General features: G+C 40.9%; 1 protein-coding gene across 3 annotated transcripts in view; it reads right to left on the bottom strand.

The window, feature by feature from the left end:
• Window positions 1–7,861: 7,861 nt before the first annotated feature.
• Window positions 7,862–25,420, bottom strand: part of FSD1L (fibronectin type III and SPRY domain containing 1 like) — a 67,927-nt gene continuing 50,368 nt past the window's right edge. Inside the window, exons 9-14 of one of the 3 annotated variants that reach the window (XM_075826046.1) lie at window positions 23,725–23,854; window positions 22,295–22,324; window positions 15,536–15,636; window positions 13,102–13,353; window positions 10,057–10,145; window positions 7,862–9,555 (exon numbers count right to left, since the gene is read on the bottom strand). In XM_075826046.1, coding sequence (XP_075682161.1) covers window positions 9,433–9,555; window positions 10,057–10,145; window positions 13,102–13,353; window positions 15,536–15,636; window positions 22,295–22,324; window positions 23,725–23,854 — 725 coding nt within the window. In that variant the 3' untranslated portion in view covers window positions 7,862–9,432. The remainder of the gene's footprint in view (window positions 9,556–10,056; window positions 10,146–13,101; window positions 13,354–15,535; window positions 15,637–22,294; window positions 22,325–23,724; window positions 23,855–25,420) is intronic. The other 2 variants (XM_075826054.1, XM_075826064.1) reach the window with 2 other exon arrangements.

Below are 25,420 nucleotides of genomic sequence, written 5' to 3'. Positions count from 1 at the left end.
TTATACCAGGGCAACACTTTCCCAGAAAAATTCACCAAACTGCAAAGGTGCGAAGTGTGGACCAAAAAGGGCATAAGGAAGGACATTCATCAGTGGGACACTGACCTGTGCATAAAGGATTGTGTCACAGCGTAACACACATCTATGGATTATTTTATTGTTGTTTTTTACCCCATTATTATACCACCTGACTATTCCCCTGATGTACTCTGCCCAGCTTACATATGCCCCCACATTATAAACTGAAAACACCAGCAATATTCAAACAAATCTACTACCAAGCAAATCCACGCTCCAAAAGCCAAATGGTGCTCCCTCCCCTCTGAGCCCTACAGTGTGCCCAAAAAGCGGTTTACTTCCACATAAATTGCATCGCCATACCCGGGAGAACCCTTTTAACAATTTTTGGGGTGTGCGGCACAAGCTGGGCATGACATATTTGCCACTGAAATGGCATATCTAGGGAAAAATTGAAATTTTTACTTTGCACAAACCGCAGCGCATTCATTTATGGAAAAGACCCGTGGGGTGAAATGCTCACTACACCCCTTAATAAATGCCTTGAGGGGTGAAGTTTCAAAAATGGGGTAACTTCTCAGGGGTTTCTTTTATTATTTCACATAAGAGCCTCTGCAATTGTGAACCAATACTGTGTAAATCGCCAAATTAGGCCTCAATTTCGCATGGTACTCTTTCACTCCTGAGCCTGGTCGAATGTCCAGGCAAGATTAGGGCCACATGTAGGGTGATTCTAAAAATAGGAGACACCGCATAATAATTATAGCGCTGTCTTATGGTGGCACAAGCTGGGCACCAATATTGGCATATGTAGGGGAAAAAAAATCCCATTTTCACTCTGCAACATTGAGTACATGCTAATTTATGCAAAACATCTGTGAGGTTAACATGCTCACTAGACCGCTAGGTGAATAGCTTGAGGCATGTAGTTTCCAAAATGGGGTCACTTTTGGGAGGTTTCCACTATTTTAGTCCCACAGGGGTTTTGCAAATAATACATAGCGACCAGAAACCAGTCCAGCAAAATCTGCACTCCAAAAGCCAAATGGCACTCCTTCCCTTCTGAGCCCTACTGTGTGCCAAAACAGCAGTTTATGACCACATATGGGGTATTGCCGTACTCGGGAGAAATTGCTTCACAAATGCTGGTTTGTTTTTTCTTTTATTTGTTAAGAAAATGAAAAATTTTGAGCTAAAGATATGTCTTACTGAAGAAAAAGGATTTTATTTGCCCAATTCTAATAAAATCTGTCAAACACCTGTGGGATCAAAATGCCAACTACTCGCTTAAATGAATTCTTCAAGGGGTTTAGTATCAAAAATGGAGTTACTTTTGGGTAGTTTCTACTGTACTGATACCTTAGGGGCTTTGCAAAGGCGAAAATCTGTGCTCCAAAAGCCAAATGGCGCTCCTTCTCTTCTGAGCCTTGCCGTGTGCCCAAACAGCAGTTTATGACCACATATGGGGTATTTCCGTACTCCAGAGAAGTTGCTCTACAAATGTTGGGGTTCTTTTATTTGTTGAGAAAATGAAAAAAATTTGCGCTGAAGCTACATCTTATTGAAGAAAAAGGATTGTTTTTATTTTCACTTCCCAATTCTAATAAAATCTATGAAATACCTGTGGGCTGAAAATGCTCACTACACCCGTAGATGAATTCTTCAAGGGGTGTAGTTTCCCAAATGGAGTAACTTTTTGGGCGTCTTCACTCTTTTGTTCCCTCAGGGGCTTTGCAAATGCGACGTGGTCTCCGCAAACCATTCCTGCTAAATTTGAGCTCCAAATGGCGCTCTTTCCCTTCTAAGCCCTGCTGTCTGTCCAAACAGCCGTTTATGACCACATGTGGGGTATTGTTTTACTTGGGAGAGATTGCTTTACAAATGTTGCAGTGCTTTTTCTGCTTTAGTTCTTGTGGAAATGAGAAAAAAATTAGCTAAACCTACATTTTCTTTGAAAGAAAGTAGATTTTAATTAACATGGCCTACTTCCAATAATTTCTGCAAAAAAACCTGTGGGGTCAAAATGCTCACTATACCCCTAGATAATTTCCTTAAGTTGTATAGTTTCCCAAATGGGGTCACTTTTGGGGTGTTTCCACTGTTTTGTCTCCACAAGAGACCTTCAAACCTCACATGGTGCCTAAATTATATCCCAAAATCCTCTAGGTGCTCCTTTGCTTCTGAGGCCTGTGTTTCAGTCTAAGTACACTAGGGCCACAAGTGGGATATTTCTAAAAACGTCAGAATCTGGGCAATAAACCGTGAGTTGCGTTTCTCTGGTAAAAATTTGTCACAAAAAAAAATGTATAAAAAATTTTCTGCAAAAATTTTGTATACATTTCACCTCTACTGTGCTTTAATTCCTGTGAAACATCTAAAGGGTTAAGAAACTTTCTAAATTATGCTTTGAATACTTTGAGGGGTGAAGTTTTTAAAATTGGGTGACTTATTGGGGGTTTCTAATATATAAGGCCCTCAAAGGCACTTCACAACTGGACTGGTCCCTGAAAAAATAGCCTTTTGAAATTTTCTTGAAAATGTGAGAAATTGCTGCTAAATTTCTAAGCCTTGTAACGTCCTAGAAAAATATAAGGAGGTTCAAAAAACGATGCAAACATAAAGTAGACATATGGGGGATGTTAATTAGCAACTATTTTGTGTGGTATAACTGCCTGTCTTACAAGCAGATACATTTAAATTTAGAAAAATGCAAACTTTTGCATTTTGTCGCAACATTTTGGTGTTTTTCACAATTAAATACTGAATGTATTAAGCAACTTTTGCCAGCAACATAAAGTCCAATGTGTCACGAGAAAACAATCTCAGAATCGCTTGAATAGGTAAAAGCATTCCGAAGTTATTACCATATAAAGTGAAACATGTCAGATTTGAAAAATGAGTTGCTACCGTGAAGATCAAAAGTGGCCTAAGAGGGAAGGGGTTAAAGATGCTAGGCAAAACAGTCAACACATCTAATCCACAATATAGTTCTAGTCAATAATTATAGCATGATTTCCTCGGCCCCTACACCAAGCTTCTTTGACGTAGGAACGGGCATAGGAATTACCTGGGATTAGAAAAAACGTTGAGCGGTTCCCCCATAGTAATAAGATTGTGAATCACTGATCTAGACATAGGAGCAATTTTAAAAAGAGATTTAGGGGAAGTTCACACGTAGCGAAAATACTGCTGATTTTAAGCAACGATTTTGTTGCGAAAAATCCGCAGCACAATACAGTAGCAACAAAGTAGATGAGATTTGAACAAATTTCATCCACACGCTGCGTAATGAAGCGAAAAAAATGCTCAGAATTTGACCTGTGGTGCGGTCTTTTAATCTGCACAGGCTGCAGCGGTCACGAGATAAAGCGTCATCCTTAAAAAAACATTTTATGCTTCATTTCTCTAACAGAGAAAAGTAATATTTAATTGTGGTATAACCCATGAAGCGATAACATTAAAACCACTGGCAGTGAAGAACATTATCTCGTGACAAGGGCCAAATTGTGAGGGCTAGATGACTGGGTCAGAGCATCTCTAGAAAGGCAGGTCTTGTGGGGTGTTCCTTGTATGTAGTGGTTAGTACCTACCAAAAGCCGTCCAAGTAAGGATAATCGGTTAACTGGCATCATGGAGAGTGAAGGCTAGCCTGTCTGGTTCAATCTCAAATTACGTGTGTGTGTGTCTGTGTGTGTCTGTCTGTCTCAACCTGGGTGATAGTAATAGTACCAAGAGTGAAGCAAAACCAGGAAGAGAAAAAAAAAAAAAAAGCTGGATTTAAGTACCCCAGTACCACCAATGAGGTCTACGGGTAGTGCCATTGTCATGACACCAACCAAAACTAGAGAAAAGGGAGATGAATGGTATTCAGCTGATGAGACCTCAAGTATGTGGCTTTTACACTTCCAGAGACAGACTCCGTATCCAAAAATCTCCACCCCATGAGCTCTTAGGCTGGGTTCACACGAGCACATTAACGTCCGTAATGGACGGACGTATTTCGGCCGGAAGTCCCGGACCAAACTCAGTGCAGGGAGCTGGGCTCCTAGCATCGTAGTTATGTACGACGCTAGGAGTCCCTGCCTCTCCGTGGAACTACTGTCCCGTACTGAAACCATGATTACAGTACGGGACAGTTGTCCTGCAGAGAGGCAGGGACTCCTAGCATCGTACATAACTATGATGCTAGGAGCCCGGCTCCCTGCACTGAGTTCGGTCCGGGACTTCCGGCCGAAATACGTCCGTCCATTACGGACGTTAATGTGCTCGTGTGAACCCAGCCTTAGGCTGGATTCACACAACCTATTTTCAGACGTAAACGAGGCGTATTATGCCTCGTTTTACGTCTGAAAATAGGGCTACAATACGTCGGCAAACATCTGCCCATTCATTTGAATGGGTTTGCCGACATACTGTGCAGACGACCTGTCATTTACGCGTCGTCGTTTGACAGCTGTCAAACGACGACGCGTAAAAATACAGCCTCGTCAAAAGAAGTGCAGGACACTTCTTTCAGACGTAATTTGAGCCGTTCTTCATTGAACTCAATGAAGCACAGCTCAAAATTTACGGCTGTCAGAGAAGCCTCGCAAAATACGAGGAGGAGCATTTACGTGTGAAACAAGGCAGCTGTTTTCTCCTGAAAACAGTCTGTCTTTTCAGACGTAAATGCCTGCTATCGTGTGCACATACCCTTAGGAGCATGCGTCAACATAACATCATTTCATTTGTGGTTTAAAACTAAAGAACCACTCTAAAAACGTGCGCAAAAGTCAAGTTTTATAGGATATAAGGATATCAGGTTACATTACAATTATGGGACATCATTTTAGAAAATCATAATTACAACATTTTGGGCCATTTTAGTAACTGCTTATTCGGTTCGCTTGCCAATGGTGGTACAAGATCTCTTCGGCACGGAGTTAGTAGACTTCTCCCCATGTCCATATGACTTGTTAGTGAAAGGCTGTGTATAGCTCACTGTCGTCAGACCCATAAATGCGGGGGTGTGCCATATAGCAACCAATCGATACCAGCTGTCATTTTGCTAGAGCATGTTCTAAAGTAAAAGCAGTGAACTTACATTTATACCATATCATTTTTTTTAGACATTGACACTATGTGCAATGTGAGAATCTGGAAAATCCATTCATTCTCCTGCTCTTCGCTTAGTCATATGAGAAGAATCGCTAGACTCAATGACCAAGTAGTGAAATATATTAATACTCATGAGATTGCACAAGGTATGACATATTCTTAACAATACATATTAGTGTTGTAAATGACATTCATATGCTGTTCATAAACAAACATGCGTCCTCCAACCAAATAGATTCTGCACTTAATGTAACAGACAGAAAATCGGCAGGACTATCTCAGGACACAATAGTGTTGTAGGCGTAAGTAAACTGATCTATCATTACTGGGGTTGTCTGGTGTAGAAAATTAATTCTCAAATATTCTATTAGGGAAATCTAATATAATAGTAAAGGATTCCATGTTCAGCACCTCCATGTGTTACCTTGCACAGAGGGCAACCGCAAAGAGTATCTCTCTCTTTCTCTCTGGAGAGCTAAGCATGTTCATGTATTACACGGACAGCCCATTGCCTTCAATGTGCTCTATATAATGCTTCATGTCCCCAATGGTGGCACTGCCATTAAAAAAACTCAACAGTATTTCGACACTAGGGACTGGCATAACAGATGGTTTCCAAAGAGAAGGATGGCAAAAATACTGAAATTGCTTCCGGTATTTTGATAAAGAATGGCACATATATTGCCAGTTATTGGTGGTAAATGTGTATGGTATTGTAACGTTACTGTAACCTAAATCTAGAGAAAATTATACAAGGTCATTTATTTCTGTTTTGTGCCTAGGATACATGTTAGGCCTCGCTCACATCTGCATTGGAGGCTCCGACAGGAGCCCCCGTCGCAGATCCGACCATGTTTACCGGAGACCATAGCGCAGCATGTCTCCGGTAAAATGACGGACACCTCAATGGAAAGCCGACGGAACCTATTAAAGTCAACAACGGAGCAGAACAACGGAATAGCCCGACGCAGGTGTGAACAAAGCCTTACAGTATACATACAGGGTGGACTCTTACAATTTACCAATGCACTGGTGCCCTGTGACCTGTTCACCTTTTTCTGAGATTGTCAAGGGTTTTGTTGTACAAAGAGACGTGTGCATGAGATAATAGGACTCTGAGATCCCCTGACTAAAATTATGGATGAAGTTATTTTTCTCTTGTTTTGCGGTTTCTATATAAAACAAAGGATAACAACCACACAACACAAATACAGAAGGAAAAACAAAAAGGAAATAGTCACAAAGCAATGAATAAAACAAAATACACAAGATTAAATGGAAGAAAAAAAAAGTACATTGATATCTGTATTTGTGTATTTACAGTATAGGTCTTTTTTGGCGAATACCAGATTAAATTGTGAAGGAATTTTCAAAATCATTTTACAGTTTGCATACATATATATGTCAGAGGAGATATATATGTACATTAGTGGACACATTTTATATACAGCAATTGAAGCCTGGATCTCTGAGACTGAGGGTGTGTTCACATCAGCGTTCGCTTTCTGTAGATGGTTCCATCTGAGCTTTCCGTCGGAGGAACTCATAGCTTCCGTTTGCATCACCATTGATTTCAATAGTAATGCTTCCGTTGCTAATGGTTTTCGTTTGTGTTTGTTCGGTATGGTTTCCGGGTTTTTTTACGGAATCAATAGCACATTCGCCTACGCTATTGATTTTGCCGAAAAAAACGGAACCGTTACGGAACGGAGACAAACGGAAACTGTTAGCAACGGAAGCATTACCATTGAAAATCAACGGTAATGCAAACTGAAGCTATGGTTTTCGTTTGCCTTTCTGTTGATGGATTCCTCCAATGGAAAGCTCAGACGGAACCAATCAACGGAAACCGAACGCTGATGTGAACAGGCCCTAAGATTGTTACAAGGAGTATGACGGAGCTCCACTCTGTTAAGGTATGTTCACACGGGCAGATTTTGTGGCTTTTTTTTGCCGCCATTAGTGCAACATTTTTACAAAAAATGCTGTGGTTTCGCAAAATTGCAAGAGATGTGAACCCGCAGTGATAATCGCAGCAAAAATACACCATAACGGTCTATGTGAATACGCCCTAACAATACATGACAGATAGAACAGCAGAGCAATATTATGTCAACTTAAAATGCATCTCATCTGTGCCCCATAAAGAATGCCTTCTGTTCTGTAAAGGGAACCTATCACCAGGACAGGCTTCCTTTAGATTAGTTCACCTGAACATTGTTCTATCAAAACTGTACTACTACTAAAAGGCCAAAGTGTGAGTCAGGGAAAGAATAGAAGTAAGCCCTTGTTTCTTTTGGAGCCTGTGATGCAAGGTGAAGTGTCATTTGACCCCTTTCAGCCCACTGAATTACTTGGAGATTTAAAGCCGGAAAGGGTATATGTACCAAGTTATTACAAAGACCTGCTTAGCCCTCAAGGAAGCGGTTTAGAAGATACAAGTGTACGTACTACTTCGGCATATTAGGCTGGATTCACACGAGCATGTTCGGTCCATAAAGGACGTAACGTATTTCGGCCGTAAGTCCCGGACCGAACACACTGCAGGGAGCCGGGCTCCTAGCATCATAGTTATGTACGACGCCAAGAGTCCCTGCCTTTCCGTGGAACTACTGTCCCGTACTGAAAACATGATTACAGTACGGGACAGTTGTCCTGCAGCGAGGCAGGGACTCCTAGCATCGTACATAACTATGATGCTAGGAGCCCGGCTCTCTGCAGTGTATTCGGTCCGGGACTTGTGGCCGAAATGCATTTCGTCCTTTACGGACGTAACATTCTCATGTGAATCCAGCCTAATAATACAACAATTTGTCCTTACTGATGCTTGGAGTAGGAGATGCACAATTTTTGATCAAAATGCGTTTTTGTTTTTGGACGAATACATTTAGAATATCATTTTTTTTCCACTTTGTAAATTTTATATAACTTACTGTGTGGTCCTCATGAATCACATCTGTTTCTTAGTCAACATGGATGCCTATGAATATTCATTAGGATTTCTGCCCTTTCAAGACTCAACCGTCATGTGACCTCACATTCCCTGCTGCGTAACAGTGAATCTGAATGGGAATAGCCCTCACAGAACAAGTTTATAAGCTCCACCAACAGAGACTCATTCATTGATAGACAGACCCTTGAAACTGAGATTTCCTGAAAACGGCACATCATAAAATTGGATACTCCCAATAGAATTCATTATAAAAAGACAATGATTGATTCTAAGTTAAAAACAAGTGGCCACTTTAAAGCAGATCAGTCATCATACTATGCTGCCCCATGTAAAGGCAGCATATTACGAGGACAGATCCACTTATTGCAGCATTTTGGCTAATAGAGCCTAATAAAAAATACAGTAGGCTCAAAGCTATTCAAGAGGGGAGAACCCTGCCGGCCAGTCACTGGTGAGAGATGTAGGGGGCGCTAAAAGTAGAGCGGACCTGTCCCCATACTATGCTGCTCTCACATAGGGCTGCATAGTATGATGACAGATCCGCTTTAAGGGATGTGTAAGGGCCCCAATCACTATTACGAAATAGAAAGTGGGTTCTCTGGATTTAAAACCCCTTCTAAAAAGTGTTACGAAATCAATATACTATTGCCATTTCTTAGAAGCATGTTTGATGTTGTGACGGAATTACATCAAAGACCAAAATGCTTTTTATAAACCGTTCTTCACACTTTGGTCCTCTAAGAAATTATTCTTTCAACCAAACAACTATGCACACAATCTAGCAAATTCAACCATTATGCGTATTTTCCTACTTTAAATAACCGTTACCTGCAAATGTATTATATGTATGAGATTTGTTTCCCGGAGGACCTGAACATAGAGCAGAAGCACTTCATGTCAGTAATTTGAGCATATCTACAACAAATTAAAATGTAGACTATCGTTTTAAAATGACATTTGTTCTACAGAACACTGCATCCCACCCACAAAGTACAAAGGTGGGTATATGTGTAAATTAAAAAATCAAGTCATTTAATACACCTAAGGTGGGTTGCACAGGCGGCATCCATGGTAATGACAAGCAACCTACAAGTTCGGCATATTCTCTGTTTGCCCGTCCCTATTTACTCAGTCTCTTGTTAAATCATTTGTAGCAGATGTTAGTATTGGATCTGAGCAGCATAGTCAGGCACCAAAGACACTGCAAGCTTCAGAGCAGCGGCGGGCAAATAACCCGATCATCATCAGTCTGCTCCTGCTTTTGGTGAACAGCAACCGTAATGTTACTAAATTTAAATAGGAAATATCTAGCAATCCAATCAGACCAGAGCAAATTTTCCATTCGATCATCTCAAAGTGTTATGTTATTGGGCAACGCTGGTTAAGCTGCTGGATGAACCACTCATTCCGTTCTCGGATTTCTGAAGTGTTCGGACAGCACATGGAACCTGTAGTCCTGTGCATATTGTGATACCACCACACCACACCTGTAAGCAAAGAATTAGACAAAGTTAGGCTCTTTATGTACCCATTCCCTATATAGCGCTAACATATTCCGCAGTGCTGTATACAGACTGTCATCACTTCCTGTCCTCAGTGGAGTTCACAATCTCACACACACTAGGACCCAATTATATAGGTACTCAAGTGACCTATCACTAAGTTTTTTGGAGTGTGTGAAAAATATCCAGAAGAAATGCACGCAAACACGGAGCGAACATAATGCATGTTGCCCTAGTTTAAAGCAAACGTAGGACCCCGCTGCTGCAATGTATCAGTGCAATGAGCTTCCATGCCTAAAACCTATTGGTACAGCCACACAATTTATAATCAGTTAAAGAAAATCCTCAAAAAAGCCAGAACAACAACAATGGTAAAATCATAGTTCATTCTAGAGAATTAATCAAGTTTACAATAATTTTCTCTTATATACAAGATGATACGGTCATGATACTGGTTGGGAAAAGAATGACATTTTTAATACGAACCATAAATCCAGGGACAACTGGTTGTGTAAACTTTGATTTAAAGCTATACAGTAACTGCTTTGTGTCTGCATTATAAAATGAAAGTTGACCTGCAAAAAGAAAAAAAAGGTAAAAAAAAAAAAAGACAACTAAAAGTTTACATAGTATGAGCAATTGAAACATTAAGACCAGCATCTTTATTTTACAAACTTATAACAATAGCGTATCAAATTGCAATTTATTGTATAATTTTGTGGTCTGTAAGATCTGCTTGACTATATATGGTTTTTTTTTAAAATAAAATTGACATTTTAAAGAGGACCTGTCACTAGGTCACATAAGTTGAACTGGTTAACGGACCTGAATAGCTGTGTTTCTCTAATTCCAGTGCCGTTTTGTTTTGTATTTCCTGGCTCCCTATTTTCTAATTTGATGTAGTTAGCCAACGGGGTGGAGCTAGCTTCCCTACCTCTGATGTTGGCCAATCAGCATGAGGTAGCTTGAGGGTAGTTCACACACTGTTGACCAACTACAGCAAATTAGCATAGAGGGAGCCAGCACAACAGTGGGCCATATTTCTAGAATGGGTGGGTCCACGTTTATATATAAAAAATAAATTAATTTATTTAAAAAAAATTATAAAATCAGGAAGGCAGCGCTATTCAGGTCAGGTAACAAGTTCAGCTTATATGACCTATTGACAGGTCTTCTTTAAAAAGGTTATTTCATCTCCCCTATTGCTCTATCATATACCATAGGGGAGGAAACCCGCACAAGACCCCACTCTATAAGCTAGCGCTGCTCACAGAGAATGGCTTATACTCTGGCAGACTCTGCCCATCTATATATTACACGGTCGGCCACTAATTTGAATGTCCAGCATTCATTACTACATTTACCCTGTAGTAGCCGCTGCAGGGGAAATGACTGGCCAGACACATTTTTCCCTGAAGATAACAGCTGATCACCGGGGGTGAAAAGCTGTACCCGGGGAAATCAAATAATTGTCGGGCTGGCTCCTTTTTTTTTAAAAAAGGAGCGGCCTACATGAGTCAATGTCATTAATGTCCTTTAAATGGATAATAGGATTATAATATTCCTTTTTGTTAAAATGTATGTTTTAAAATAGTTCAGAGGATTTGGAAGGTCATAATAAGACAGCACATTATTTCAGGATTTTTTGCAGAATACAAAAAGTATAATGACATTTGACTATTTCCAAACAATTTGAGATTTACTTTTGGTATACATTTTCCCTTTCTCTCCAGAAAGAATCTACACAAATGTAATACACAACATGACAGTCCTACCACACCGACAGTCCTTTTACACTGGCCCATTTGGCCGTAACAACGAGGGCCGATCACAAGGAGCTATGTATGGGGACCAGTGCTAGTTACTAGGATCGCTTGTCTCCATGCATTTCTATCATGTCGGCAGCACATCTCTGTGCTGCCGAGAAGGACAATATTTAGTGCTGCAGAAACTATATGATCAGCCGATGAACAAGCTGATCATTGCCCTGTTTACCACAGGGCAACGATCGGGAAGGAGCCCTCTGTGAATGCTCGTTTGCTCGATAATTGGCCAGTGTAAAAGGGCCCTAAGTCCAGCCTAATTTTAGATCTAAACAGAAATGGGAGGTAAAACTCTCCCAAAATACTGAAAAATGTCCCAAATGAATTACTAAGACATTCTTTGTAGTCATTTATTATTCAAATTCATATATCAAATTTGTGTTGTTTTAGATGAAAAATTGCTTTGTGTATGTGAAGCTTTATTCTTTGTAAAATATTTTGCACTACTCAATCATTCAGTAAAACATTGATAAACCGTGTCACAAGCACTGTGCATATATACCATCTGGCATCTGTCCCTTGAATATTGTGCTACAGATTATTAAACTGGTTATCTGGTTACCATGTGGACTAAAAGAGGACAATCTACGGTATAGAACACAAATAACAGATGCCGTGCAAAGTCGCCAACTATCTGTAAATTCCTGAAAAAGTCAGAAGAAATATACTTTTTTTCCAGGGTCTGATTTTTTTCTGAGCTGGAGGAGTGTGTCATTTTCGGCTTCGTTCACATCTGCGTCAGGACTCCAATCATGGGGTCCATCGAGGCTTTCCGTCAGGGGAACCTATGAACGGAAACGAAACTGAAACAAACGGAAACCATAAGTTTCCATTTGCATCACCATTGATTTTAATGATGACGGATCCGATGCAAATGGTTTCCGTTTGTCACCGTTGTGTAAGGGTTCCGTTGTTTTGACGGAATCAATACCGTAGTCGACTACGGTATTGATGCTGTGAAAACAATGGAACCCTTAGGGCCTGTTCACATCACCGTTCATTTCCGTTCCGGGGTTCCGTCTGAGGTTTCCGTTGGGTGAACCCCCGCAACGGAAAGTGAAAGCACAGCTTCCATTTCAGTCACCATTGATCTCAATGGTGACAGAAACATCGCTAATGGTTTCCGTTCGTCACCATTCCAGCTGGTTTCCGGTTTTCCGACGGAATCAATAGCGTAGTCGACTCCGCTATCAAGGGTGACTGAAACGGAAGCTGTGCTGTCACTTTCCGTTGTGGGGTTCACCCGACGGAAACCTCAGACGGAACCCCGGAACGGAAAGCGAACGGTGATGTGAACATGCCCTTACACAACGGTGACAATTTGCAACTGATCCGTCACAATTTAAATCAATGGTGATGTAAACGGAAACCTATGGTTTCCGTTTGTTTCAGTTAAGCTTCCATTCTTAGGTCCCGCTGACGGAAAGCGCAGACAGAACCCATGAACGGCGTTCTGATGCAGGTGTGAACGAAGCCTTACAGGTCACAGTACACGCTGCTAATGTGTTCATATTATTGTCTGAACTATAGATATATTTTACTTATTATTTATTATGATTTTCCAATTTTTCAGTAAAATATATGTCGGCTGTTCGTGATTTTTTTGATACATTTTTTGCATCCATATTTGACCAGTCCTAATCTATTTTGCCTAATATCCCATTAGTCAGACATATTTAAAAAGGAGAAAAGGAACAGAATAAAGTACCTCCATCAAAGTCACAGTATACACCTATTCTATCCGGTACTGCTACTTCCAGGGCTTTGGCTTTGTTGTTATGCTTTGCAGAAAAAGTTGCCTGTAGCCAGTTGTTCACATGTAAGCACCAGCTTGTGTTTGTCTTTCCTAGCTGGTCAAACTTGCCAATTGTTTTATACGAGATGCCCATACTGTATGATTTGCAGTCCTTTTGCGCTTTCACCTCCCAGTAATGTTGTCCACTTTCAATTGCTGTGTCACCTGTTTAAAGAACCATTGAATAGTCATTAAAAGACAACCCAGCACAATTATTGAATCATTTTAGCGGCTACTTTCACACAATTTATAAAAGAATAGATGCGGATGTTATATCCAAAGGACCATTTTAATGAAAGGGTAACTGATGTCTTCCGTTTTCTATAAAATCAATAGTGCAAGCCTACATAAAGAACTGTGTAATAACCTTATTACAGAAAAATGCCTCTTTCTCCCTTTACCGGCCTAATTTATGGTCTGCAACTGATCATTTACTTTCAATACACTGGAAAATCGGTCATAAGTAAGGCAGCGCCGGATTATCAACCTCACAAAGACATCAGATTACAGCTGTTACCCATAGATTTCTATTGAAAGCAGAGAGGGAGGGAGGGAGCTGCGGCAAAGGCAGAAAGACACAGAGACACTGCTTCGTGTAAGTGTTCTCACCCCAATGATGGATTCACAGCAACACTGCTCATTACTATTATATAACGGTCGCCTTGCCGCTGCTCGTGTGTCTGAGAAAGAGATAGGGGAGCAGGATCTGCAGATAGATAGAAGACCACACATAATCTTACTTCTCCCGATTTCCGTCATCAACTTCTACTAAGCATTAGGCCCCATGCACACGAACGTGCTTTTGCGGCAATTCCCCCGAAAATCCACGGGAGAATTGCGGCCCCATTCATTTCTATGGGGCCATGCACACGACTGTGGTTTCCACGGTCCGTGCATGGCCCATGAGCCTGGACAGCAAAAAGAACGGACATGTCTTATTACGGCCGTGTTCTGCGGTCCAGGCTCATAGAAAATAATGCACGCGGCCATGTGCACGGCCCGCGAGTTGCGGGTGACTCCGCGGATGGCCGACCCGAAAATCACGGCCGTGCACATGGCTACGGTCATGTGCAAGAGGCCTTATACTATTTCACCCCAGTAGTGGCTCCACAGGATCACTGCTTATTATTTCTGTATAATGTCCTCCATGCTGCTGCTGCTTCTGTGTGTATGTTTGGGCTATAGATAGGGGAGAAGGATCCGAAGATAGATAGGAGACCATGCTTTCTCTTACTGCTTCTGATTTCGGTCATCATTTTCTGGTAAGTATTATACTCTCACCCCAGTACAACTGCATGTATAATGTCCTCTATGCTTCTCTCTGTGCTATGTATGGGAGACATCGTAGCAGCTAGTCTCTGCCCCTCTAGAAGGGATTTCAAGGAAAATTGAGAATTAGAGATAGAGCTTGCAGAGGGAGGAAACTGCGGAAAAACGCAGATACAAGTCGTATAGTTGTCAGAAAAAGTGTTATTCTTCACGTACACATAAAGGACATTTTATTCTGAAAATTCACCTGAAACGACAGTTAAACTTAGTAGAGCCGAGCAAAGCGGACCACAGCCGTGTGAGGGAGGGGTGAATAATCCGAACCACCACCGATTAAATCTTCTGAAGTGTCATTAGGACATGTCAGAAGTTTTTCAAATGGGGGGCCTCTACTTCCATTCCAACGTCAAATAAGCTTTATGTAGGGGAAAGGTAAAGAAATCTATCATTTTTGCCCAGTGCTATATTCTGTCCCAGATTTGTTGATCGCTTTGCCAAACATCACTGAGCAGGATGAAGGGAGTCCATCCTTAGGCCACATGCACACGACCGTGCGTTTGCGGCCGTCTACTATACGCAATTGCGGATAGTATAGGGAACAATATATCCTATGAGCCAATGCACACGACCGTGGTTTCCACGGACCGCAAAAAAAATAGGATGTCATTATACGATCCGGGCTCATTGAAATCAGAGCACATCTTGTGTGTACCCGGTTCAAGATTGCGGACGGCGCGCGGATGACACTCCGCTGCTCGTCCGTGCCATAATCACAGACCGTGCACACCTCTACGGTCGTATGCATGAGGTCTTACTGTTAAAGTGACAAGTCTTCCTGTTGCGGTCTTCTGGGGAACCCTGGTTGGGAGACACTGCAATAGATACCGATGGTGGAAACCAGAAAGGCATTACTAGGATGAAGCGACACTTGGTCTAATACCACTAAAAGATCTTTCTATCTCTATAAGAACATTAAAAATATTCTTCTCAAATCCAGCAGGAATTAAAATCAAAATAATATTAAATAGGCAGTTAAAGACAGACTAAAATGAACCTGCATGTAAATTGCAGTACTTACCCAACACTGTATAGGATTCTCCTGTGAATCGATCCCTACTGCCCCTACCCACTGATGGCCTAGAAGTAACAGATGTTCTCTTCGGTGATGGAGTTGCACTTCTATAAGGATCAAGAGAAATATGATTTATGAGGAAATCTATTGCCATCTGTTTGCCGTCACCATCCATTACCTGGAAAATGCTAATTTACTAAAAAGTAGTCTTATAACTATGTTATAACTTTGCTTTTTTTATCTTAAAAATAAACAAAGAAAAAAAAAACCCCAAAAAACTATGGTGGTCGTTCAGCACACACATCTGACAGGCTTCTGTGTGAGATGGATGTGTGTAATGGAGCAAGATTTTTATTTTTTTTGGTCACTGTTAGCATGTCTAAATACATTACCCTTTGACAAGCAGATATGGGCATTGTAATAGTGACAGACCATGGGTGAAGGGAGGCAGAGTATGAGATTATAAATAGATTACTTAAAAAGGTATTAGGAAGGCTATGCACCTTAGTTTTATTGTTTTAAAGTGGTGTCTTCCACCTTAAAGGGGTTCTCTGCTTTGGACAATCCCTACTTGCTACAAGGGACAATTGACAATAAGCTGCTGTAAGGTGTTGCAAACCTGGCAGTAAAGGTCCTATTACACCTCCCGATACGGCCTGCGGAAACAAGCTCTGATCAACGAGACAGCTCGTTGATCTGCACTCATTTGCTCCTTTCACAAGGGCTGGGAAATAAAAAAAAACAAAAAAAACAAAATGAAACTCATCGCAATTAACTGACATGATCTTGCGCATTTCGGTTTCTTCTATTGTTTTTCCCGGTTTCAACTGTATCTTCGTCCTCAGGATGCAGATACAGTTGAATCCAAATGGTAGAGTAGGGAGCAGTAAGGTCCCTGCTCTACCATTCACTATGTATTGCCGGACGCTCACGGCTCAGTGCAGACAGGCGCTAGGCAGTGATGTCACCACGGCCGTCTGCGCTGAGCCACACGGACCGGAGGAGTAGAGGGATCTCCTCCACTCGTCGTTGGAACGGGGTTAGGTGGGTATGTATTGGGGCATTATACTGTGCGGAGGCAGATATGGGGGCATTTATACTTTGTTTAGGGCAGCTACAAGGGCAGTTATGGGGGTATTATACTGTGTGGGGGCAGCTTTGGGAGCATTATACTGTGTGGAGGGCAGCTATGGGGGGCATTTCTGTGTAAAGGGCAGTTATGGAGGGCAATATACTTTGTGAAGGGCAGCTATAGGGGCATTATACTGTGTGAAGGGCAGTTATATCAGCATTATACTGTGTGGGGGCAGCTATGGGGGCAATATACTGTGCAAGGGGCAGTTTTGGGGGTATATTATATACAGTAGTATACAGCAGGCTCAGGGATAAATATTAATTCAATGGCTTAGCATGCAAATAGGGGTGTGGCATGCAAAAAGGGTGTGGCCTAAATAATTGTTCATTAATCGTAATCGAGGTTACATGTTCAATTAATCGTGATTTTGATTTAGGTTATAATTGCTCGGCCCTACAAGGAGCTATAATCAGTAATGAATGGGGACGAGTGATTGTTACTACGATCATTCGTCCCCATACATTTCCATCATGTCAGCAGCACATCACTGTTTACACAGATGTGCTGCCAAGAACGAGAATATTTGATGCTGCATAAATTATATAATCATTCGATGAATGAGAGTTTGCTGGTTCAACGGCTGATCGCTGCCCTGTTTACACAGGGTAATGATCGGGAATGAGCGCTCATATAAAAACGCTCGTTTGTCCGATAATTGGCCCGTGTAAAAGCTTAATTGTTTAATTTTCTTGCAGCTCCACCACAGGGCAAATAAAGCATTAGGCCTCATGTACACGACCATGTTCGGTCTGGGATATACCGACCGTATGTCGGCCGTGTTTCCCGCACCGACCACAATTCAGGGAGCCGGGCTCCTATCATAGTTATCTATGATGCTAGAAGTCCCTCCCTCTCCGCGGAAATACTGTCCCGTACTAAAATCATGTTTTCAGTACAGGACCTTATTAGTAGATAACTTTGATGCTAGTAGCCCGCCTCCCTAAACTGTGGTCGGTACCGGTAAACATACGGTCCATATATCACGGACCGGAGACGGTCATGTGCACGAGGCCTTACACAGTGCTTTTCAGATCAATGATTTGTCTGTGTAATGCAGGACAGGACAGGCCCTCCAGTGTTAGAGATGCTCTTTGTAGCCACTCTACACTCTGGCCAAGAGATGAGGATCTTGAACAGTGGACCCCCAGTATTAACTCAAAATTCCTTAACAGGTTATATAGGATTTCTTTACTGAACAACCCCTTAAAAATTATAAAAAGAACATAATGCAGAAGAGGCTGTCACAATGTTAAGAGTAACGATCAACATCATCGGTTGTCTCTGGATACATCTATTAAAGACGTGTGCGCATTCTCTAACCACCTTGGAGTTCTTGCACCCTTTATATTATTATATTTAATTGATATAAGCAACCTAATAATTTGAGTAACATATGCAATAATATTCTATGTTACATGATGGTGTCATAATACAGCCATATTTGAGCAGAAACCACGACTATTTTTATGCCATACTGAATTCAACGACTTAAAGCGTAGCTAAACTTATGCAAAAAAAAAATAAATTAATTTAAACTGCTATTATGTCCCTCTATGTGAATACATTACTCTTAGCCATTTTTTTTCACTTCAAAGTACCTTTTTTGCAGCTTTTTTTTTCTTGTGAAACCGTCCACATCTATTTTCTCCCACTTCCTGGTTCTGGCCAGTTGCTAGGGGCGTGTCTAAGTGTGTGATGTTACGATCTGTCTATCTTTCATGGGCAGTGAACTCTGAGGTGATCATTACAATACTGTGAGCGTGCACTGAGCTATGCACAGCACAACACAACACATTATATATAGAGATGGAAAGATCTCTGCACACTCCAGAGGAAAGCAATCAGAGGTTCACTTTTCACTCTCCCTGGCAAGTGCAGGGATGATGAGACAGGACGGCAGGGTGATTGGGGGGCGGAGGGAAGCTGCCCTTCACACCGTATAAAGTCCCCATAGCTGATCCCACGCTGTATAATGCCCCCATAGCTGCCACTATAGCAGCCCCAATAGTGCCTAATAAAATACATACCTAAGCCCATTCCAAGGACGAAAGGAGGAGATCCATCTGCTCCTCCGGTCTGTGTGGCTCGGCGCAGACAGGTGCGATTACATCACTGCGTCGCGCCGGTCTGCGCCGAGCCGTGAGTGTCTAGTGATACATAGTGAATGGTAGAGCAGGGACCTTACGGCGCCATGCTTTACCATTGGATTTAACTGCACTGCGTCCTGAGGACGCAGATACAAAAAATTAGAGGAAACTAGGACAAAAAAATTTAAGAAATCGAAATGGGCAGGATGATGTCTGTTAATTGCGCTGAATTTCGGTTATTTTTCTATTATTAATTGGCCAGACCTACTTACATCCACTAAATAGTGTTAATAACAGAAGGCTGTAGCACATACATACAACCATTAGATGGCACAGTTCATAATCTTTGTTATTCCACAGTCCTAAAATCAGTGTATATAAACAATATAATATAATATTTGATAATCTCGTGACAGAGCCTCTTTAAACATCATCAGCACTGGGTAATAAATGTGCCCTGGAAAAATGAGTACATTAGAGCTACATGCCCTGAGAAGCCACAGTGAAACAAATGATAGCCGTCATAGCAGCAAAGTGTGTTTCACTACAGTTTTTCGTTTTATAGGTATGAAACTTTATGAACTATAAATATTGTTTATGTATTGATAAGATTATGTATTTTGCCATATTGAGGAATATGTGATATAATGAAACGTGGATAGTGGTCACCCTACTCTCTAGGCACTTTGTGTAACTTTGTGTTGAATAAAGAAAGATTATTTGAATATTTAGTACTGCTCCTTCATTGAACATCGTGTAGGTCATGGTTATTAGTATTATTATTATTAATAATGATAATATCCATTTATATGACCTACAGTATTATAACTTTTCCAAATAACATCAAATGGACAAAACATAAGAACAAAATCTAAAAACAATATTTTTGAAGTAATACTTTTAAACCGGCTCTGTTCACATCTGCGGGAATGTTGCCATTAGTCGTTTGTTGAACAAAGAAGAACTTGTTCTGTTAATAATTTAAACTTATAAATACAAGTTAATAGTTGGGTGGTGTCAGTTAAACACACAAAGTTGCTAATGTTCTAACACAAGAGTAAGCTACCTAAGGCCCTGTTCAGACAGAGTTTTTAGCCGGCAGAAAAAAAAAAATCTGCCTCAGAATTCCAGGAATTCAGGAATTAAGAGGCAGATTTTGAACTGCCTGCTAAAAGCCGCCCGAGGGAAAAAACGCCTCTGCCTCCCATTGAAATCAATGGGGGGGCGATTTCGGCCGTTTCCACGTCAAAATCAGCGCCAAAAAACGTATTATTTCAGGGCTCTGTTCACACTGGTTTCTGTTTTTACAGAATGCATGACTGATCTTTTTTATTTCTTTTCAAGAGAACCTTTCACCTCCCCATACATGTTCAGCTGAGTTCACCATGTAATAGGCAGGGCTGCACAAACCCTGTCTCACTTTAAAATTTTGTCCTATCTTCCTCCGTTATTTAGATACGGTGCAGTTATATTTGGTGCCCGATATGTAAATAACCCCCATAACTGTCAATGGGGTGTGTAAATGGCATGGGGGCATGTTACTTATCGCTGTGACACTGTCCAATCAGCTATGGGCAGTGTCAAAGATGCTTGTGCTGTTGGATCTCTCTCACATATATATATTTATTCTGGAGCATCTTTCTTAGAACTATACTTTGTGCCATTCCTTTGTTATTCCTCCTGGAAACGTATGAGTAAATTCACAACTACCATTCCACTTGTCAATGTGGAGTGTCACTGAACACTCTGACTCTGTCCAAAAAGAGCTGGAGGTCACAGTGTCTATGTAGGGACACACCCTATTGACAAGGGAAATGGCAACATTCATTTGCCAAATTATTTATACATTTCCAGGAGCAATAACAGAGGAATGGCACAATGCAGAGTTCTAAGCGGAGATGCTCCAGAATGGTAATTTCATAAGGAATACTAGTATTTACTAAGACAGACATGTCAGGAGAAGTGACAGGTCATCTCTAAGAGGGATATATTTGATACGTGTATATGTACTGAAAATGAACATGGTTGAGGAAACGATCTTCGCTGTAGATCCTGAAAGAGAAGGAGTCAGCCATACACAGAGGACGTCACCTACACCAATGTCAGGAAAGGTATTAGCTTTTTATTCCCAGACCACCAGGAGTTCCTGGAGATGTAGGCGTAGAAAAAAGTGCATCTTCTTGAGTTGATCACCACAGAAAATCAAACAGTGTATGGTCACACTTAGACTGCAGTTTAACATTTTTTTTATAGTGTATTTTACTACTGATCTGCAGTTATAGAAATAAAACATTCGGTATATTACTTCTAGTTGGCGACTCTTCAGAAAACAGAAGCAGTATTAAAAGTACAGCAACAGGCAAAAAAAAAGCCATTCAACAGGCCAAATTCAATTGTCACATTCCAAACTCAAAGTGAAGCCTGAGCGGAGGACTAGAACAAAGTTAAGGCAGGATTTACTTACCAAATGAAAGGGTAGCATACGAAAGCATGAAAAAGAAATAAAGATACAAGCCAGGCTAAGAAACAAAACTTAAGACATACTGTTTGGAATACTTTTTTCAGTTTATGGAGAGCCCTCTCCGGAGGGGAAGTCCTGCCTCCCTGGACTAGAAGGTAAAGGCAGGGACTCCAGGGGACTTCCCTAGTATAGGAAATGATCATTTATGGGCAACATATTGATATTGCTTCTGTAATTGCTCATGAATAGAGATAGGTTACAGTTAAAACATACTATGACGCCAACTAAGTATTTGCCCATAAATGATAACAGAATACAGGGGGAAAAAAAAAGTTACATTACCAGCAACAAAAATCCAGCAGCCTGCCAGAGATATAAGAAAGCACCTATTTTTTTTTTTTTAGTTAGCAAAAGTAAGGTGCAAGGCTTATGTACTTCTAAAAAAAGCTGCAAGTAAGCAAATAAATAAGACCAGGCTTAATATCGCTAGAAGTCTGTAGCCTTCTGGATTTGTCGAATGACTCTGGGATAATTAGGATGTTTTTAACCTATGACATGGTGGTAGCGTTTATGCACGTACCGTCATTTCCAGAGGTCTCTGCGACAAATACTGAATGAAAATTCAAATATCGCAACATCCTCCCCTAAATTGTCAATTAGGCCTTGTTCAAATCTGTCCACAGCATTAAAACTCCCTGTGTGAACTCGCCCTTAGGCTACAGTCCCACATAGCAGCGTCCGGAAGCAGTTGAATCTCAGCTCGCTTGGAGTGGCCAATGGTCACACGATTTTGCCAATACCTGGTAAAATCATGCGGCCAATGGCCACCGCAACAGATGCCGATACGTGGGACCATACCCGTATACTACCCTTTCCTATACAGTATATTATTAGAATTATGGAAACAAAATGATTATTTCATTAGGTTAAACAAAGACAAATGCTTTCTGTGATCTAAGGAAAGGCTGGCCCGATTGTTTGCATGGAGTATTAAAAAGAAACTAGTGTTAGAAACAGTTTTATGCTAGATTCCAGGCAAGCCAAAAGAGTCCTAGTGCTATTCATATCTACATGATCTTCACCTGGGATTGTTCTTCAAGGTAACATGGCCACTGTCAGACAACAGAAACAAGCACAATGGTGAATTATTTAGTTTGCAGTGTAGATGAGCAGGTTGATGATATAAATGGAGAGGTGTCAGCCTGCATTCCAACAAAATTGTATATCCATGTCTACCGGCCTGTATATACTAAGAAATAACAATTGTGCGCTCACATTCAAGTCACTGAATTCCAACGTAAAAAACGTATGTCTAAAACCCTGACAGCCTCCAATACCTTCAAGATTTTTTGAGGGTGTTAAGGTAGTAAAATGAATGTCCACCCTTGAACAACATTTCGAGTTTTTTCATCTAAATACTTATTAAATTCTGTATTGATTCATTTTTTCATATTACTTTTAAGCGGGTCAGTGCTCTGTTTATGTGATACAAAGCTCTATATCCCCATCATAGACATGAAGATAAAATAGAACGTTCTGGCTACCTGCAGCCACCGCTCGATGGAGGTTAGGAGCCTTCTATAAACTACAGTGGAGATGACCAGGCCTGTACCTGCCAACCTTGACTCTTCCTCTCTGGAGTGCCAAACGGGGTGAGCAGGGGACCCCCATTCTCCCGAGAAGTGGAACCCCACCTATAAGATATTTATGGCATATACTTGCAATATGTCAGATGGCAATACCCTATTAAGTTGTACTGCGACCCTTTGGACAATGTAACGCTCCGACTAAAAAAACTTTTTGCACCCCTGAGCTAAATAATAAAACTGTATGAAGTAAGCTTCCCATAGTGGTGGCTCCAGGCAGAAAGAACGGTATTGGTCTACGCAGGGGATTTGGATTTCTGTAACACAAAAATAGAGCTCTGATCATTACAAAGAAATAGTAGGAAATGAATCCGCACAGAATGTCGGACCTAAATACAACAACATGGTATTAAAAGTTGGAGATTCTGTTTAACGTTCTCTTCTTGTTATTTTCATCTGTAACCACAGATCATTAAATTATTAATATAGATCATTAAAAAAATATATATATAGATGACTGCAATTGAAATCTGATTATTAGCTGTAACTATATTCATTATTATGACGATCTTCATTACCCTAATTTAATGTGAATATGTCACCAAACAGGCCACTATAATGTAGAGGGTACTCAGTGTGACCCATAAACTGCAACTCAGTGCCCCATCTACTAACTTTGGCTTTCCCATCAGCACACACTTATTTGGTAGTCCCCAAATATAAATCATTGATGAAGTTCTTCTTAAATAAACTAAATATTATGTGCAAGATTGCGTTCTAGATTTTTTGGATATGTCATACTTGTTTATGACGTGTAGCCTACACCGGCTTTGTTGACACAGTGTTGACAGCAATCGTGGGCAAACTGACATATTCCCTTACACATAATGAATGTGGCGAACCATCCAAATCCATTTATTGCTTACCTGCCTTTGTTCTCTTTTCCTTTTACTTTACTTTCCTGACTTTTCCCAGCCATTGGATCCCATTCTACATAGGAGTCTTCAACTTTCAAGTTAAGATGGGATGATGTGTTGTCCAGGCCAAAGATCAGTGCTAAAGTACAAGAAACACTCTGAATGTACATATAGCCGTTATTTTATTCCTCAGTTGTTTTGGACATGACAGTATTAAAAATAACATTATTAGGCTGCATTTACATAAGAGTCATGGCTTGCATTGATATTTCCTTCAGGAGTTCTGGTATTTTTGCTAGCAAGAAGAGTGCTGCACACTATACTGCTCTTGCCGTCAAAACTATCGGACAGAAAGAGCGTGACGCAGATGTGAAAAGTTGACACCCCTTCTATTTTGGTTAATGACTAGCAACAGATTTCTCTTAATCACATAAGAAAGCCCGGTGTCCACAAAATAAGAAAAAAAAAGTTAGGTAGACTGAGAAATAATGAAGAATAAATAAGTAATAAAAAAAGTAATGTTTATACAGTAGCATTCCAAAAGTTGACGTTTTTCTCTGGCATCAAAGCCCAAAAGACAATAAGTCAACAAAGGGTTAAATGACGCTGCTCACTGACACATTGGAATACCGATAATGTCACAAAATGGACAAACAGAAAGGCAACTCAGGTCTTTTCTCTAAGGGTTTTTAGCGCTAAGCAGTAGTCAGTTCAAGCTGCAGCGGGGCTCGTACTAATGTGAAGTGACTCTTTGGCATGAAAGCTTGAGAACAAGTTGACATGTCTTCCGCCATTTCACTTCCCTCTCTATCTTGGCCTTATTACCGTCGTTTAGAAATCATTCCTCGGGGTAAATTACTTTCTACTAGAAAAAATGTCTTCACTCAGAAGGGGTTGCTCAACTAATCCTATTAATGTTACTAGTACTGGGGCTTCATAAGGAGATAAATACAAAACCCTCAGATACCTTCTATTATAAAGATGCTTTATTGGGCATGGGCTACACGGCAACTTTGACTGCGACATGGGTCGCACATCCAACGAGAACGGTGATGTGCTGCACACATCGCAGGACTGTTAGTGAATTTGGCAGCGTTGCCATCCACAACGCAGGAACATTCACATTACTGCGATCTAGGCAGCGTGACACATCAATAATATGTAGCCCTAGCCTAAATTATTCATGAGGCATGCAAAAAAACACCAGAAGATAAATGATCCGCATGAAGCTGCATCTGCAACTACAATTGGTGTGGGTCTTTTGGTATAGTCCTTTAAAAGGGACAATCAAGTCAAAACTTTCTTCTGATAGGGCTTCTAATTTTTTTTGGGATCTCGGACCTCCACCGATTTCCAGAATGAAAGGACTGTATTTGCCTATTTGACTGTATTTCAAATTTGCCACAATGTTTTAAAACTAGGACCAAGCGTCACATTTTGGCAATGTTCACAAGGGAGTTTTTTGCAGGCAGAAAATTCTGCCTCAAACTTCCAGATTTTGATCTGCCTGCACGCCGTTTGCCACGTTTTTCTTCCGTGGCCATTGAGCGCCGCGGGCAAAAACGCAGCGAAAAACACTTTTTCTGCTTCCCATTGAGGTCAATGGGAGGTCAGAAACGTAAACGCCCGAAGATAGGGCATGTCGCTTCTTTTTCTTGCTCGTGGGAAAAAAAAACACCACCACCTCCCATTGAAATCAATAGGA

Source organism: Rhinoderma darwinii, chromosome 1 (assembly GCF_050947455.1).
Source record: "Rhinoderma darwinii isolate aRhiDar2 chromosome 1, aRhiDar2.hap1, whole genome shotgun sequence".
Taxonomy (NCBI): Eukaryota; Metazoa; Chordata; class Amphibia; order Anura; family Rhinodermatidae; genus Rhinoderma; species Rhinoderma darwinii.
Note: the sequence above shows the minus strand (reverse complement) of the source record. Positions and strands in the feature narration are given on the sequence as shown.